The following is a 17,762-nucleotide window of genomic DNA, read 5'->3' as shown; positions in this document are numbered from 1 at the left end:
ACAGAAAGGTTTAAACTTTTTTTTCCCCCTCAGGCGGACGGAGTGAGCTTCCTTCCGTCAGGGTATGAAAGCACTTTTCCTTCCTTTCTGTCCCTGGTTACTCCGCTTCAAGGCTACGTACTTCCCCGGTTTGCTTTGCTTTTTCCTCAGAGCTGAGTCGCTCGGAACGTCACACCCTGCTGCAAGCCAACAACCCGACGAAGTGCAGAACGGCAGTAGCCTTCCACCTAGCGGCCTCTCGCGGCTCAGGCGGGGACCGGGAGATCGCGAGAACCTCCCGCCCAATTGCCACCCCGCGCCAGAAGGCGGGGCCGAAAGAGGAGGAAGTCTCGCTGAAGTACTCCCGCCCTAGTCGGGTACCCGCCTCGCGAGAGCGCCGAGCACTCCGGCCTGGGAAGCGCGTGCAGAAGCGGAGGTGCTGTTCATGGGACTTGTCGGCCGCCGTAGCCCCTGCTAGGACAGCCCGTGCGAGCCTGCTGGAGGAGGAAGAGAAAGGCAGAGAGAGTCGGGTTACAAGATGGCGGATCTGTAGTAGTTACTGCGGCGGCGGCGGCGGCGGCGGCGGCGGGAGAGCGAGCGAGCCCTGTGGGGCAAAGGGACGGGAGGGTGGGTGTATGCGGGGTTGAAGTGAGAGGTAACCAGGCCTCCGGGCGGAGGGTCTCAGTGGCTCTTGTCACCCCTTCTCGCGGCTGAACCTTTGAAGCCATGGTGAATTCGGGCCTCTCTGGAGCCGCCGCCGCCACCGCCACCGCCACTACCGCGTCTACCGTCTCCCAAGAGTGAGGGGCGCGGACGAGGTGAGCGAGGAGGCGGCGGCTGGAGCGGTGGAGACAGCAGCCACCATGTCGGATACGCGGCGGCGAGTGAAGGTCTATACCCTGAACGAAGACCGGCAATGGGACGACCGAGGCACCGGGCACGTCTCCTCCACTTACGTGGAGGAGCTCAAGGGGATGTCGCTGCTCGTTCGGGCAGAGTCCGACGGTAAGGTTATCGGAACCGTAGAATAGGGGATAGTGCCTCTGATCCGGGCACAGCCTGGGGTTTAGGGCCCTGGGCCCGTTACCGTTGCTACCACTTCGGGACAGCGCGTTGGTTCTGAGCTGACTCTTGTGTACGGCAAAAACAAACTACTGTACTTTTGACTGGACTTATCCTCAGAGACCGAGACTCTGTCCGCCTCCCATCCCTCTTAAGGATTGGACTCCTTCCTTTCCAGTCCCTCCTCTTTTAAAGAGGGGAGAGTGTGAGAGAGAAGGGAGGAACTAGTGAGAGACTAGGTACTGATGTCGGCCTCCTCCCCCCTTATTCCTTTATTTTCTTGTCCATTATACGTCTAGTACAAACGGTTTAGCGAAACCTTTCTTTCCGAGTGTCGTTAAAAAAAAAAAAAAAAACAACACTTGTACCAACCAGGTGCCACAGTCGACAGGTGTTGAGGAAAACCAAAAGGCACCTTTTCCTGGCTGTATTTGCTGACTGTTGCCACGATACATGGACACACAAGCACATACATCTTTAGTCTGGGATTTCTTCGGGCTGCCTTTGTAGAAGGCGCTATGAGAAAGTGAATGCCTTACAATCTAAGCAAGTTGGAACACCAGAGCGGGTTGTAAACTGCTGTATTCTTTGGTTTATTGTAGTCATGTGAAGTATTTTAAATTACAAAATGTAGAGCCGTAATTAAAATGCCTTTTATAGTGTAATCTGGACTTGATTTGAACAACTGATATGGGCAGTTAGAAAAATAATCTTAGGTTTATTCTTGACATATTTTGTATTCTTGCTCGTTCCCTTTTATTTTAAATAGTTATCACTTATTTCTACAGAAGGTATTCTTTTGTTCTTCACGAGAAAAGGATAAATGCAGCACTGTAATTTCTACACTAAGTATTTAATCCCTGTCATGATTTTGTTTTGTAATTTGCATTATTTGTTAAACTGGGAATGCAATAAAACAACTTTTGTTAAAAAGAATGGCTTGAAGTGGTCATTTAGACCTTAAAATTTTTATTTCAATAAAATTTTAATAGTCATCTAGTCTCCTTATTCCTTGGTTTGAATGTTGGTTTTAGATGAATATTTTCTTTAAGGGTCTATGGGAATAGGGTGAAATATTTTAGATTAAATATGAAGCCTAGATTTGGAGAGAAAATGTGAATTTGAATACATTTTGTTAAGATGTCCAACTGGGTAAAAAGACATGAAAAGTTTGCGAGTGGTGTGTGTTTTTTTAATGTGTGTTTTTTTTTTTTTTTTGGAGACAGAGTCTTGCTCTGTTGCCAGGCTGGAGTGCAGTGGCGTGATCTGGGCTCACTGCAACCTCTGCCTCCTCTCTCTCTCTCAAGCGATTCTCCTGTCTCAGCCTCCCGCGTACCTGGGACTGCAGGCACGCGCCACCACTCCCAGCCAATTTTTGTATTTTTAGTAGAGACAGTTTCACCATGTTGGCCAGGACTGTCTCGATCTCTTGACCTCGTAATCTGCCCGCTTCAGCCTCCCAAAGTGCTAGAATTACAGACGTGAACCACCGTGCCCGACTTTAATGTGTATTCTTATTTTTTTCAGGGTTTTATCATCTGAGACTTATTATATATTAATTTTTATCTTTCAGGATCACTACTCTTGGAATCAAAGATAAATCCAAATACTGCATATCAGAAACAACAGGCAAGTAGTTGTTTATCTTTAATTTGAAAGACTTCATCTGTGATCAAGGAAGTATTAATCTGACAAAGGTGGCAAAACTTTCCTGACAAGAAAAAAACATGTTTGGTAAACAGAGATCATGTGTATTTCTCTTGCAGGTTAAAAGTTTCAGAATGAAAAGTGAAAGTTTTTGTACTGGTGATAATTACCATTTTTGGATTGAGCCACTGTTGGTTTATTCTAAGATGTATTTATTAGTATTATTTAACTGTAGTTAGTCAAGTCTCTTCTATACCTTGTACATGAAACCTTTTGTTCTGAGTCATGTTTAAAGGAAATGACATAAAACAAAATTCAAAGGGATACTCTTAAAGCAAGGAAAGCCTATTTGTGGTGTGAAATTAAATCCTTTGACTCAAGTAAAGGTAGAGGTTTTGAAGTAGAAGCATTAAATCTTGCTGTTTAATTGTTGTGTATTTTTAATATAGTAATCAATGGATACCTTATAAAAGTGTACATTGCCAATTATGTAACATCTTCTGTTAATATTTATTGTCTTATTTGGGAAAGAAAATGTGTGTTGTGTTTTAGCATGCCTGATTAATCTGAAAATGGTAGCAGTGATTCGAGCTTTTTTTATTCTGTGAATGTTTTTATTTTTATTATGAAATATATTAAAATTGAAAAGTACAGAGAATAATGGGTGTCTACTGTAACACCACCAGATTTAACAATGTTAACGTTATGCCATATTTGTTTCAAATACTTTTGTAATATTGAACATTATGGATAGAGTTAAAGCTTGTTTGTATCCATCCCGTTCTTTACATTCGCCATCCCCTACATAGGTAACCACTATTCTGAAGTTGATGTGTATTCTTTGTGTACATGCTTTTATACCTTTTCTGCATATGTATGTATCCATAAATAATATGTAGTCTGTTGTGTGTTTTTAAACTTTACACAGTTGATATCGTACTCTTACATGTATTCTGCAGCTTGCATTTTTCACACATTCATTTTGAATATTTGTTCATGTTAACAATGTAGATCTAGTTTTCTTTTTAAACTCTGTATAGTATTCTTATGTATGACATACACCTATTGTTATACATTTGAATTATTTCCAGGTATTTTGTGTGTATGTGGTATGTAAAGTCACGATGGCAGAGATTTTTGAAGGAAGATAAATTATTTTAGGATTACATTTACAGCATCAGTGCCCACTTCAAGGTTTATGAAAATTTGGATGCCCAGAAACAAGTACTTCATAGTTGGAGGAATAAACTTCTGTCTGTTGTGCAGCTTATTAATACAAAGTCTTACTGTTAAACAATTGTTTTATGTATACAACACATTCTTAATCAGTTATTTGAAATACTTTAAAATTTTCAGTATTCAATTCATAGCTTATTTTCTCTGTTTAGAAAATATTGTGTGTCTTTTTTGATGGAGAAACAAATTAAACATTTGTCCTGAATTGAAAACCTGAAGATGTTTCCTATACCTTAGACATTTTAAGGTAGACATTTAAGTAAATTTAATTTCTAAGTTAGCCAAGCAGCTCTTACTCTCTGTCTTTATACCGAGTTTTTACCAGATAATCACTTTTAGTTTGTTTTTGTTTGCTTGCTTCTTTGTGGGGAAAGAAATACTAATTTTTTTTTTTTTTTTTTTTTACAGTATTTCACTTATCTGCATGAATATAAAGTTATCAGGAACTTTGTTCTTGAATGTAACTAAGTCATAAGCAGTTCCCTACAAATTTAGTTATAATAATGGATTCTCAGATTGTATATAAGATCCTTTAGCTGTTGTTACTTTGGAAAGATCACATTATGGAGTAGGTTTGTATTTAAAATAGTCACCCAGCGTAAGTTAAAAATACACAGTGGTTCTATGAATACTTTGGAATCATTAGGACATGTAGGTAATTTCATGTATGTTACTCTACTAGAAAATTAGTTCTAGATCATTAGTATGTTTGTATACACTAAGTATAAAGTGTTGGAAAAATTGCATTATTTAAACTACACCATTTGGAAATGTTTTCTGTAATCACATGTAAATAATACAATATTTGGGCTTTTTTTAATAGTTTATTTTTTAATTTTTTTTTTTTTTTGCAACATAACATTCAGGTATATAAGATAACTCTGGTAATGAGAAGAATATTGAAACGCTATAAAAGAGTGAAAAACTTGTGTGAATGATATTACCTGTTTAGTTTTGTTTAAATCGAGTACACTTTTCTAATGGAAATCATAGGGCCATTTAGGGGTTATGTTAAACTTAGTTCCTTGTAATGGATGTGGTTTTTCGTATTTTCACCCAAATTTTCAATTTGCATTTTTGAAAATAATTTTTTTGAGAGGATCTTCTGTCCCCCAGGCTGGAGTACAGTGGTTTGATCACAGCTCACTGCAGCCTCAACCTCCTGTGCTCAAGCGATCCTCCGGTTTCAGCCTTCTGAGTAGCTGGGATTATGGATGTGAGCCACCATGCTTGACTAATTTTTAAAAACTTTTGTAAAGATGGGGTCTCATTATGTTGTCCAGGCTAAATTTGCACTTTTAAAAAATTTATTACAAATTTTTTTTGTTGTTGTATTTGTAAAGACGGGGTCTCACTATGTTTGCCCACGCTAATCTTGAATTCCTGGCCTCAAGTGATCCTTTTGCTTCAGTACCTTCACAGTGCTGGGATTACAGGTGTGAGCCACTGTATTCAGCTTAATTTGTAGTTTTTTGAAGTTACACAAATTGAAATTTCCAAATGCAGTAATATTTTTCTATGTTTGTTAGAATTATCCTTTGTAAAAGGCATCATTGAGATTATTCAATAAATTAGTCTAGAAAGTTACTGATTTCCAAATTTTACATGAAGTCTGTTGTTCATTAGTGGAGTTAAAATTTTTTTAAAAATTTGTTTTCAGAGATGGGATCTTACTATGATGCCCAGGCTGAGCTTGAACTCCTAGACTCAAATGATCCTCTCACCTCAGCTTTTCTAGTAGCTGGGACTATAGTAATGGGTTAAAAAATTGTTTTGTTTCCATTAGTGGGTTTTTTATTAAAAACTTAATGAGTAAGTGAATGAGATGTTTATAGGCCATTTTGCTGTATTAAAATATGTTGACTATGCCAAGCATGGTGGCTCACACCTGCAGTCCCAGCACTTTAGGAGGCCAAGGCAGGAGGATCCCTTGAGCTCAGGATCTCGGGAACAGCTTGCACAACATAGCAAGACCCCATCTCTACAAAAAAAAAAAATTCAAAAATTGTCCAGGTGTGGTGGTGTGCAGCTATAGTGCCAGCTACTTTGGGAGCTGAGACGGGAGGATCATTTGAGCTTGGGAGGTCAAGACTGTAGTAAGCCATGATTGTACCACTGCACTCCAGTCAGAGAGACAAAGCCAGGCCCTGTCTCAAAAAAAAAAAAAAAAGTTGAGTAAATTCAGAGGGGAATGTTTAACATTTCTTCTTTTAACATTACAGTTTTAAAATGAGCCAACTACTAAATTGTGTGCTCAAGATACATCTTTTCTTTCAAAAATGAAGTACCGAATTGTGAGCTTAAAAGGAGTTAGAATGAGTCAAGCTGAATGTCATATGACTGGATATTGAAAAGTCATTATTGATTCACATCACTTCCTTACTGTGCACAATACTGAAGTAGTTAATGGAAGAAGATGTACTTACTCAATAAACTTAAGCATTTAAACATGTTGGAAAGAGAAGAGAATCATTATATGATACAACATGAAATAAGATACCTGATAGGTGTGACAGAAATTTTAAGTTACTTAACATCAGTCCCACTAATACTGACTAAATCAAAAGCAGAGTCAAAGCGAGGTATGGTAGCATGTGCTTGTGGTCCCAGCTACTTGGGAGGCTGAGGCTGGAGGATCACTTAAGGCCAGAAGTTTGAGGCTATAGTATGCTATGATTGTGCCTGTGCATGGCCATTGCACCCCAGCCTGGGCAATATATCTTAAAAAAATAATAAAAACGAGTCCTACTAGGCACAGTGGCTCAACACTTGTAATCTCAACACTTTGGGAGGCTGAGGCAGGAAGATCACTTCAGTCCAGGAGTTCAAGACCAGCCTGAGCAACATACTGAGACTCTGTCGCTACAAAAAATATAAAAATAAATTAGCCGGGCATGGTGACACACACCTGTAGTCCCAGCTACTTGGGAAGGTGAGGTGGGAGAATTGCTTGGGCCCAGGAGGGCAGTGCTGCAGTGAGCTGTGATTGTGCTACCGTACTTCAGCCTGGGTGATAGAGCAAGATTGTCTCAAAAAAAAAAAAAAAAAGAGTCATAAGAATGTGTACCTATTTAACACAGTTGTGTATTAACTGGGTTTAGGAAAATCGTCATTGCAGTTTTATTTGGAGGCAGGATGTAACAGGTGAAACAGATACAGAATGATAGTAAGATAGCTGATAACAAATGTTTTACCACAGTCTTCACTGAAAGCCCATGAAAGCATTTCACACATGAGGCAACAAAGGTACAGAAAGGGTAAGATTCTTGACTGAGATTATACAGCAGGTATGTGCTGACACAAAATATAAAAAGTAAACTTGTATTCCACAGACTTAAAGCAATAGAAAATTAAGGAAGAGGTTAATGTAAGCTGGAATCATTAAGAAAAACTTCATTCCTGGTGGTTGTGGAAGGAACTGTGATAGGGAAGGAAATATACCTGCTAAAAAAGGTATTAAGCCTATCTGTAGCAGTGGTTTCTTTTCCCCCCCCCCCTTAATCCCAAATGTGATAATACGCAGGTTCAGAAGGGGACATTACAGGTTCTTGAGTAGGGGCCTAAAGTGATACTGTGTTTAAAGAAAAGAGTGTGGCAATGTTATGAATAATAAATTGGGGAGGAGGGATAGGGTGGAGCAGAAGATCTTTGAGTAGCAAAACCTTTTACAATAATTCAGATACAAAAAATGAAAGTCTATTCCACCATGGTAAATGGACGTCAAGGAACAGAGCTCCAGTATATTTTCAAGAAAGTGCTGGAAAATTTGGTAAATGATTAAATATGAAAGACAAGGAATCAAAGGTCACTGGTAGTGTTTTTGAATCTGGCCAGGAAAATGATAGTTCTTTCCAGAAAGTGGGAAGTGAAGCAGGTTTACATTAATCTTTTGGTTTGAGGCTTATTTAAAAAAATTTTTTTTAGTATGTAATATATTAGCCCAGTTAAAAATTCAAAAGGTATTTATTGAAGTCTCTTTCCCACGCCAGATTCTGTCCATACAGTTTCCCTCGCTAGAGGCCACTCACACCAGTTTCTTATATATCTTGCCAGAGATACGCATATGTAAGCAAATATGCATACAATTGTATGTATTTTTTCCCTTTTATTGGTATAAATGGTAACATACTATGTACTGTTTTGTGCGTTGTTTTTTTTTTTTTTCCATCTGGGCTTATAATAAATATAGTAAAATAAATGGAAAGAGATTTTTTTTTTTTTTTTTGGAGACACAGTCTTGCTTTGTTGCCGAGGCTGGAGTGCAGTGGCGCAATCATGGCTCATGGCTTCATGATCATGGATCATGGATCATGGCCTTGACTTCTGGGCTCAGGCTCCCACCTCAGCCTCCTGAGTAGCTGGGACTGCAGGTGTGCACACGATGCCTGGCTAATTTTTTGTAGATATGGGATTTTGCCATGTTGCTCAGGCTGGTCTTGAACTCCTGAGCTAAAGCAGCCCACCCACCTTGGCCTTCCAAAGTACTGGGATTACAGACATAAGCCGCCACACCCAGCCCATGAAAAGGTCTCAAAAGGAATATCTGGGAATAGAGATAGAGTAAGACTTTCCAGCAGGAGATTATAATTTAAGAATCATAAAAGGCCTGGCGTGCCAGTAGTGGTCCCAGCTTTTTGGGGCTGAGGCAGGAGGATGGCTTGAGACCAGGAGTTTGAGGCTGTAGTTCGTGATGATCACACCTGTGAATAGCCAACTGCACTCCAGCCTTTAAAAAAAAAAAAAAAAATCAGATTAATTATGAATTTTTAGCTGCAAGGTAACCTCCTTTGAGGTACTAGCTATAAATTGAGAAAAGAACAGAGCTCAAGACTGAGTCTTGTTGATCTGACCACATTTATTCATTCATCCAGAAATACCTCATTGAATGCTGCTTCTGGCTGGTCACTATCTTTCGTTTGGAACTTTTTGGAGGCAGGGCGGTGGTTTTTAGATGAGACTGTCTCCCAGCCAAGAGCACAGTGGCATGATCATGTCTCACTGCAGCCTTGACCTCCTAGGTGCGATCCTCCCACTTCAGCCTTCTGAGTAGCTGAGACTGCAGGCACATACCACCATGCCTGGCTAATTTTTTTAATTTTTAGTAGAGATGAGGTCTCACTATGATGCCCAGGCTGGTCTCGAACTCCTGCACTCAAACAGTTCTCCCTCCTTGGCCTCCCAAAGTGCTGGGATTACAGGCGTGAGCCTCCACATCCAGCCAAGCTGGGATTTTTGTTTTTATTTATTTATTTTTGAGATAGAGTTTCACTCTTGTTGCCCAGGCTGGAGTGCAGTGGCGCAATCTCGGCTCACTGCAACCTCCACCTCCCAGGTTCAAGCGATTCTCCTGCCTCAGCCTCCCTAGTAGCTAGGATTACAGACATGCACCACCACGCCCAGCTAATTTTGTATTTTTAGTAGAGATGGGGTTTCTCCATGTTGGTCAGGCTGGTCTTGAACTCCCGACCTCAGATGATCTGCCTGCCTTGGCCTCCCAAAGTGCTGGGATTACAGGCATGAGCCACCACGCCTGGCCATTGGGATTTTTAAAGTAAGCTTTTGAAGAGTTTATGCAAAGTGATGGCATGATCCAGAATACTTGGTATCGATCTGTGGAATTGAAGAGAAGCAAAAAGTGGGAAACTCATTGGGAGATTGTTGCATAGTCCAAGCAAAAGATAATGTTGGATTGGATTGAGGTGATAGAGATGGAGAGAGATGGATGGATTTTGTGATACATATCGAAGGTAGAATTTGCAGGGCGTGCGATGGATCAGTTATTGGTAATTAGGAAGAAGGAAGATCCGTAACCATTGACTGTTTCCCAAGGTCAGTCCTTAGCATTGGAAAATAACTCTAAATATAAACCCCATTTAGTTTCTGGTATGTTGACGAGATCAGAGAAAATAATTTAAGTTGAAGTTTAGAATGAGGGGCTGGGTGCAGTGGCTCCCACCTGTAATCCCAGCACTTTGGGAGCCCAAGGCCAGCAGATTACCTGAGGTTGGGTTTCAAGACCAGCCTGGCCAACATGGTGAAAGCCTGTCTCTACTAAAAACACAAAAATTATCCGAGTGTGGGGGCACACACCTGTAATCCCAGCTACTCAGGAGGCTGAGGCAGGAGAATCACTTGAACCCAAAGGTGGAGGTTGCAGTGAGCCAAGATTGTACCACTGCACTCCAACCTGGGCAACAGAGTGAGACACTGTATCAAAAAAAAGAAGAGCAAAAGAAAGTGATGATGAAAAGGTGCTCAGTTACCTTAATTCAGATTTCAGTGTTTACCTGGACCTTCTCTCAGAACATTGATTGTAGCCAAAATGGGAAAGGCACTGGATGGCTGGATAAAGCGTTTTGGATTTCATTCTATTAGTCATATCCATTGACCTGACTGTAGATACTACTGTCTATAGATCTAGACACCAGAAAGACCAAGGCATGATTAGAAAATTGTGACTTTGAACCCCATCCCCCAACCTCCAGAAGGGGAGAGGGACTGGGGGTTTATTAATCACCAGTGGCCAGTGATTTACTTAATCATATCTGTTTAATGAAGCCTCCATAAAAGCCCAGTAGGACTGGGTTTGGAGAGCTCCCAGATAACTAAGTGGAAGTTCCTGGAGGATGATGTCCCCAGGGAGGTAATGCAACCTTTGAGCCTCTTACCCCATACTTTGCTGTATACCTATCTTCATTTGTATCCTTTAAAATATCCTTTATATTATAATAAACTGGTAAATACAACTGATTCCCTGCATTTTGTGATAGCAAATTAATCAAATCCAAGGAGGGGGTCATGGGAAGCCTGATTTATAGCCATTTGGTTGAAAGCATAGGTAAAACAACCCAGTCTTGCAGTTGGCGTTAGAAGTAGGGGCAGTCTTGTAGGGCTGAGCCCTCAACTGTGGTATCTGACGGTGTCTCCAGGTAAACAGTGTCAAAGGTGAATTGGAGAATATCCACCTGGTGTCTAGTATAGAACTGATTGATATTGGTGGGGAGAAATCCCCACACTTCTTGGTGATGAAGGTGACAGCAGTGATTTGTATTGTGAGAGTGTAGTATGAGAAACAGTTTATTCCTATATTTTATGAGAAACAGTATGAGAAACAGTTTATTCCTATATTTTCATACCCACCTTTTGTGAATTATTGTAGCCTATATGTGGAGATAACTGCAAATATTTTGTAATTTAAACTGTTCTAACTCAAACAAAATGGATAGATGCCTTAAAAGGGGTTGATAATGATATAAGTACAAATGAACTACATAATGGTTAAATTAACATTTACTGCTTAACTGTCAACCATGCGACAAAGCAGAAACAATGATGTAATAGATCTGACAAGAAGTTACCCCCTCAGAAAGTTCAGTTATTAAAAAGATAATTTTTTTTAACTTTTTTTTTTTTTTTTTTTTTGAGACAAAGTCTCGCTCTTGTCCCCTAGGCTGGAGTGCAATGGTGCAATCTCGGCTCACTGAAATCTCCACGTCCTGGGTTCAAGTGATTCCCCTGCCTCAGCCTCCCAAGTAGTTGGGATTACAGGTGCCTGCCACCACACCCGGCTAATTTTTGTATTTTTAGTAGAGATGGGGTTTCAACCATGTTGGCCAGGCTGGTCTCAAACTACTGACCTCAGGTGATCCACCCGCCTCGGCCTCCCAAAGTGCTGGGATTACAGGTGTGAGCCACCATGCCTGACCGATAATTTTTCTTTTTAAATTAGATATGGGAGTCTCACTGCATTGCCCAGGCTGGTCTCAAACTCTTGGCCTCAATTGATCCACTTGCCTTAGCCTCCCAAAATGCTCAGATTACAGACTTGAGCCATTGCATTCTACGAAAGAATAATTTTAAATATGGATTTATATCCACTGTTATGTTTGGGTATCTTATGCCTTAAGTGTGTATTGAGTTTTAATACTAACTAATGATATGGAGCCATTACAGTTCAAACATTTAAAAATTTTGCTTATGTTCTTATAAGCCTTTTCTATTTCAGCATGTGTTTTATAATGCATTAATATACTAATATATTCTTGTATATAATATATAAGCAAATTAAACTACAGTCAAAAATGTTCTGGAGATCACTGTTTGTGAAGCTATTTTGAGGAAGGCTCTAAGAAGATGACTTGGGAATGTAGGGAGCCTGAGTGGGTACCCTGGTGTTTTAACCAGCACTGACCAGAGTAGCTCTATTTATATCTTTTTTATATATGGAGGTTCTTAGTAAATTTTTGTTTGTAAAAGGGGTTCTGTTTTTTTTAAAAAAGGTTTGAAAACTTTTGTGGATGATGAGAGAAACCGAAGGATTTTTTTTTTTTTTTTTTTTTTTTGAGACAGAGTCTTGCACTGTCGCCAGGCTGGAGTGCAGTGGCACAATCTCGGCTCACTGCAATCTCTGCCTCCCGGGTTCAAGCGATTCTTCTGCCTTAGCCTCCCAAGTAGCTGGGACTACAGGCGCGCACCACCACGCCCAGCTAATTTTTGTATTTTTAGTGGAGACGGGGTTTCATCATGTTAACCAGGATGGTCTGCTCTTGACCCCGTGATCCGCCTGCCTTGGCCTCCCAAAGTGTCAGGATTACAGGTGTGAGCCTCCACGCCTGGCCGAAACTGAAGGATTTTAGACAAAGGAGTGACTTGAGAGAATTTTAGACTAACTCTGATAGCAAGTTTCTCCCAAAAAGCATAGCCAGGAAGAAGGTAGAACACCGATTTCTAGCTATTTTTACCTGATGACGCAGAAAATAAGAAGTATTAATCTGAGGCCTGGATTAATTAAATAATATTTTTCATTTACTGTTTAAAGCCAAAAAGTACTGAAATGTTCCCATTTTCAAAACTTTGTCTTTGATCTGGAGATGATTTTTAGTTTGTATTCATGTCAGGTTTTATTTATAAGTACTAGTTACATGAACAAATTATTACATATAAGGTGTTTTGTAGATTATATTTTTGGTAGAGTATAAACTCAATTTGTATTTGTTTGAAAATCAAAGTTTTAGCCATATTAAACTTTCATTATTATATATCCTTTAAAGATTGTTCATTTTAGTATTGCATAGTGTTTTTAGTGTTTAAAAATGTGTGTGTAGGCTGGGTGCAGTGGCTCACACCTGTAATCCCAGCACTTTGGGAGATCGAGGCAGATGGATTGCTTGAGCCCAGGAGTTGGAGTTCCAGACCAACCTGGGCAAAATGGTGAAACCCTGTCTCTAAAAAAATTAGTGTGGCGTGGTGTGTGCACCTGTAGTCCCAGCTACTCGGGAGGCTGAGGTGGGAGGATTGCTGGGCCCTAGGAGGTCAAGGCTGCAGTGAGTCGTGATTGTACCCTTACACTCTAGCCTGGTCACAGAGCAAAACCCTGTCTCGGGGGAAACAAAAAACAACAACAAAATATATATATGTATATTTGTGTGTGTGTGTGTGTGTGTGTGGTGTATGTTTTATTTTAAATCCAAACTTTAGTTTCTAATACAAGGGTTGACGACCTTTTCCTAAAAGCGTAACTAACCCTTTGGTAGGCATGTAATCGAAGACGTTCTAGGAGACTGCTTACCTAAACCTTGGGCTAATTTTTCTACACCCTAAGGTACTGAACTGGGTGCTGTTGGTAGCACTTGTAAATAAGAGCAAATAGCTTTGTTTCACCATGGTGTTGCATTTCTTAAGATCCTGAAGTCTTTTCCAGATTAAAAAAAAAAAAAAAAAAAAAATGGCAAAAATAGAGTTAAGCCTTAACCTATTTTCAGGTATTAGTTAGCTTACTTTTAACCAGCTCAAAGGGAAGGATAAATACATAGGTGGTTAGTGAATGGGACAGCTGATTTTCTAGAAGCAACAGAAAGTAGATGGTTGGAATGTCTTTGTTACAGTTTTAACCAAGAATGGCTAGCCTTTTTATAAATATTATTTGGGTAACATGAGTCAGAGCCTACTAACCTGTTTTAATATTTTTTGTTTTAGAAAATTGCTCAGTGTCATTTTTAGTACCAAAGCTACTTTATTGCCAATATATTACTAATAATGCTAATCGAATATACATTTATTACTTTTATCGGGGCATTTGTCATTGCTGTGTTTTCAGTCCTCTTGATTTTTATTTATACTTTGTAGATATCTCTTTTCTAGTGTGATGATATAGAAATATTTATTTTTAAACAGGATACATTAATTGTTTGGTCAGAAGCAGAGAACTATGATTTGGCTCTGAGTTTTCAGGAAAAAGCTGGCTGTGATGAGATCTGGGAAAAAATTTGTCAGGTGAGTTTCTTTTTATAGTATTTAACTTAACTTTTGCATCTTTTCTTGAATTTTTGTTTCCTTTTTACTTCAAACATGTATTAGGATATGGAGAGATAGATAGTGTCTTAATGTGAGACTTGATAATATAACTTGAAATTTTTTTATATTCTACAGCAAATTATTTTACTTCAAGTTTTTTAAAAACAACTTTGTCATAGTTTTGTTTTACCACTTTAGATTTTGATAGCATATACTCATAATTAATACCTTATATTATAGAGTGGCAAGTACTTTAAACAAACCAAAAGAAGATTAAGTAATTAAGTCAGGCTTTTAGATTAAAAATAATAAATATTTGGTCATATGTTTGCCTGATGTTTATGAATACTGTACGAGGCACTAATGATCAACAGTATTCATGACTTCAGTTTATATGGAACTTAGAGTGTAGCAGGATATATAGAATATGTGGTAACTCTTAAGTAACTAGAATTTTTTTAAAAGAAACCTTTTATTTTAGAACAGTTTTAGATTTACAGAAAATATAACTATAATGGAGAAGACATCTCTTATTTATAACTAAGATATTGATTTACATATCTGCTGGAACATAAATTTATATGGTGGATAATTTATTCTAGTGATTTCTGTATAAGATTATCCTTGTCCCATCCTACTACCCCACCTCTATATGTCAACACCTACTTTTTAATACATGTTCTTGGATATAAATGTATTTGTCCACCCGGACGCAATTGCTCACACCTGTAATCCTAGCGCTTTGGGAGGCCGAGGCAGGCGGGTCACCTGAAATCAGGAGTTCGAGACCAGCCTGGCTAACACAGTGAAACCTCATCTCTACTCAAAGTACAAAAATTAGCTGGGCGTGGTAGCGCATGCCTGTAGTCCCAGCCATTAGGGTGACTGAGGCAGGAGAATAGCTCGAACCTGTGAGGGAGGTTGCAGTGAGCCAAGATCATGCCACTGTACTCCAGCCTGGGCAACAGAGTAAGACTGTCTCAAAAAAAAAAAAAAAAAAGTGTTCGTCCTAGAAATTTTTGTGGAAATTTGTTTATTACTGCTTTCACTTAGGTAGTTTCAGGAGGTCTCCAAGAATGCTCTCAATTTGCATAATTCATCGGAAAGACTCAACAGAATTCAGCAAAACGTTATACTCACAGTTACCGTTTATTACAGCAAAATGATACAGATTCAAATAGCCAATGGGAAAAGGTGCATAGGGTAGGGTCTAGGAGAGTTCCAGGCTTGAGCTTCCAATTCTCTCCCCCAGTGGAATCATGCAGACAGCACTTACTTCTCCCAGCAGTGATATATGGCAGCACACATTCAGTACGGCCAACCAGAGAAGTTTACCCAAACCTTTGTGTCCAGGGTTTTCACTGGGGATTAGGGTTTACGTAAGCATGGCTTACCACCTGTGTGGCTAACCTTATTCCAGCACCTCCAGAGGTCAAGAATATCTTGTGGTCCAAGGCCCCCACCATGTACCACATTGTTAGCATAGTATGTCTGGCATAGGTGAAGGCCCCCAGGTAAACAAAAACACTATTATGAAGCAGGATATTCTGAGTGCTTAGAGTTTACCTCTCTGGAGCTAGATAAGGGCTAAACTTTTCCTTTGGCAAGGTCAGTCCTTTACTGCACAGGCCACTCCTTGACCAAGACTCTCTTACACCAAAATGATCATATTTGTGTGAGCATCTACATTTAGCATAGGATTTATATCACAGATGGAGAAATAATATCAGTATGAATATACCTAGCATTTGGGGCCAGTGTGGAGTAGAAACAGGTTTGAAGACACAACTAAGTTTTCCTATAAAACCGTGTCATACCTTTTGTATTTTTATATTACTTTGATTTCTTATTTCTCTCCTTGATCTGCAGATTTTACCTTATGATAAACTTGTACAGAACTGTATACCATAGAAACTGATAGTCAACAAAATCCAGCTTTTTGTCAGTCCAGTGATTTTTTTTTTTCTTCTTAGGTTCCAGACCATGATTCTGTAGGGCCAGTGACTTTCCTTTTTCTTAGTTTAATTATTCAAATAACTCAGCATGGGCCAGTGATTTTTCTATCAGCATTACATCCTCAGGAAGCTTTAACTCAATATCCCAGTACATTTGATCATCAATATCAGTATTATAAGATTTATGTAGATAAGGTAGTTGGATGAACAATACTAGTGTTACACCGTATCACAGTATGGTAGTAGATGTAACCTGAAAAGTAAGAGTTGATAGATTCTAGCACATTACGAGAATCCCACTTAGTCATTAACAGTTGGTCTGGGGCTGGGCATGGTGGCTCACGCCTGTAATCCCAGCACTTTGGGAGGCCAAGGCGTGCGTATCACGAGGTCAGGAGATCAAGACCATCCTGGCTAACACAGTGAAACCCCGTCTCTACTAAAAATACAAAAAATTAGCCAGACGTGGTGGTGGGCGCCTGTAGTCCCAGCTACTTGGGAGGCTGAGGCAGGAGAATGGCGAGAACCCGAGAGGCAGAGCTTGCAGTGAGCCGAGATCGCGCCACTGCACTCCAGCCTGAGCTACAGAGCGAGACTCTGTCTCAAAAAAAAAACAACAGTTGGTCTGGTTCATCATCATATTGTATGACGAAATGTCTCCCAGAGCAGTGTCATTCTTCGAAGCTTACCAGCTCCCATTTAACCTAATCAGGTTTCAAGAGGAGGGGTGGTCTTGGCAAACCTATTGCTTCACCCTACCAGGCATCTGTTATAACTGAGCCAAGAGACAATGTCATCTCTTGGCCTTCAGCCTTTCTTGAGGCATCACTGCTTTTTTTTTTGCTTTTTTTTTTTTTTTTTTTGAGACATCGTCTAGCTGTCCCCAGGCTAGAATGCAGTGGTGTGATCTCAGCTCACTGCAACCTCTGCCTCCCGGGCTCAAGGGATTCTCCTACTTCAGCCTGCTAATAGCTGGGACTACAGGTGTGCGCCACCATGCCTGGCTAATTTTTGTATTTTTTGTAGAGACAAGGTTTCATCATGTTGCACAGGCTGGTCTTGAACTCCTGAGCTTGTGATCTGCCTGCCTCAGCCTCCCAAAGTGCTGAGATTACAGGCATGAGTGACAGCCCCCAGTTTAGGCACCAATGTTAATACTGAATTTTCCTTCTTACGTTACTCATTTTTTCATTTTTTTTTTCCTCTTTTACTGTTTCTCCTTTCCATTTGTCGTTATTTTTAAAAATTTTATATTTATTCTTTGTCATTGATTTTTATTCAGACTTTTCCACCTTTGGAAGGGATATTAGATGGAAGGGATGGTCCAGCAAAGTTAACTCTTTACTGTACCACTCAGTACTCTACTTCTTAAAGTCTGTGCATGTTGCTGAATATGTATTTAGTTTTTTGCTCCTAACTACTGCATGATATTTCACAGAATCATATGTCATGTTTTACTTTTTCAGTTCTGGGAAGTCATTGCTGATCTTTGAAAGAACAATTTCAGTTTCAATAAGCACCATATTACTTAATTATTTCTTAACCACCCTCCTCCCCTGCCTTTTTTTTTTTTTTTTTTTTTTTTTTTTT

The 17,762-nt window shown here is 39.7% G+C and overlaps 1 protein-coding gene across 2 annotated transcripts; it reads left to right on the top strand.

Moving 5' to 3' along the window:
• Positions 1-367: 367 nt before the first annotated feature.
• Positions 368-15,022, top strand: LOC116272771 (serine/threonine-protein phosphatase 4 regulatory subunit 3B-like). Of its 2 annotated transcripts, none has more exons than XM_031661558.1 (3): positions 368-984; positions 2,615-2,670; positions 4,333-5,068. In XM_031661558.1, exons 1-3 carry the CDS (start codon positions 843-845, stop codon positions 4,390-4,392), a joined length of 258 nt encoding a protein of 85 aa, XP_031517418.1. In that variant the 5' UTR covers positions 368-842; the 3' UTR covers positions 4,393-5,068. The 2 variants fall into 2 exon arrangements, with proteins under 2 accessions (XP_031517418.1, XP_031517417.1); XM_031661557.1 differs by lacking the exon at positions 4,333-5,068 and adding an exon at positions 14,098-15,022 and having other exon boundaries at positions 373-984.
• The last annotated feature ends 2,740 nt before the right edge of the window (positions 15,023-17,762 follow it).

Source organism: Papio anubis, unplaced genomic scaffold (assembly GCF_008728515.1).
Source record: "Papio anubis isolate 15944 unplaced genomic scaffold, Panubis1.0 scaffold188, whole genome shotgun sequence".
NCBI classification, from domain to species: domain Eukaryota; kingdom Metazoa; phylum Chordata; class Mammalia; order Primates; family Cercopithecidae; genus Papio; species Papio anubis.
The sequence above is the reverse complement of the archived record's forward strand: the minus strand, read 5'-3'. Positions and strand labels throughout refer to the sequence as shown.

Bases quoted from the DNA above. Each gene is read 5' to 3' on its own strand.
- LOC116272771 (XM_031661557.1), top strand. From the start codon at position 843: ATGTCGGATACGCGGCGGCGAGTGAAGGTCTATACCCTGAACGAAGAC. The intron at 985-2,614 runs GTAAGGTTATCG...TTTATCTTTCAG, and splicing joins CGTTCGGGCAGAGTCCGACG to GATCACTACTCTTGGAATCA. The intron at 2,671-14,097 runs GCAAGTAGTTGT...ATTTTTAAACAG, and splicing joins CTGCATATCAGAAACAACAG to GATACATTAATTGTTTGGTC.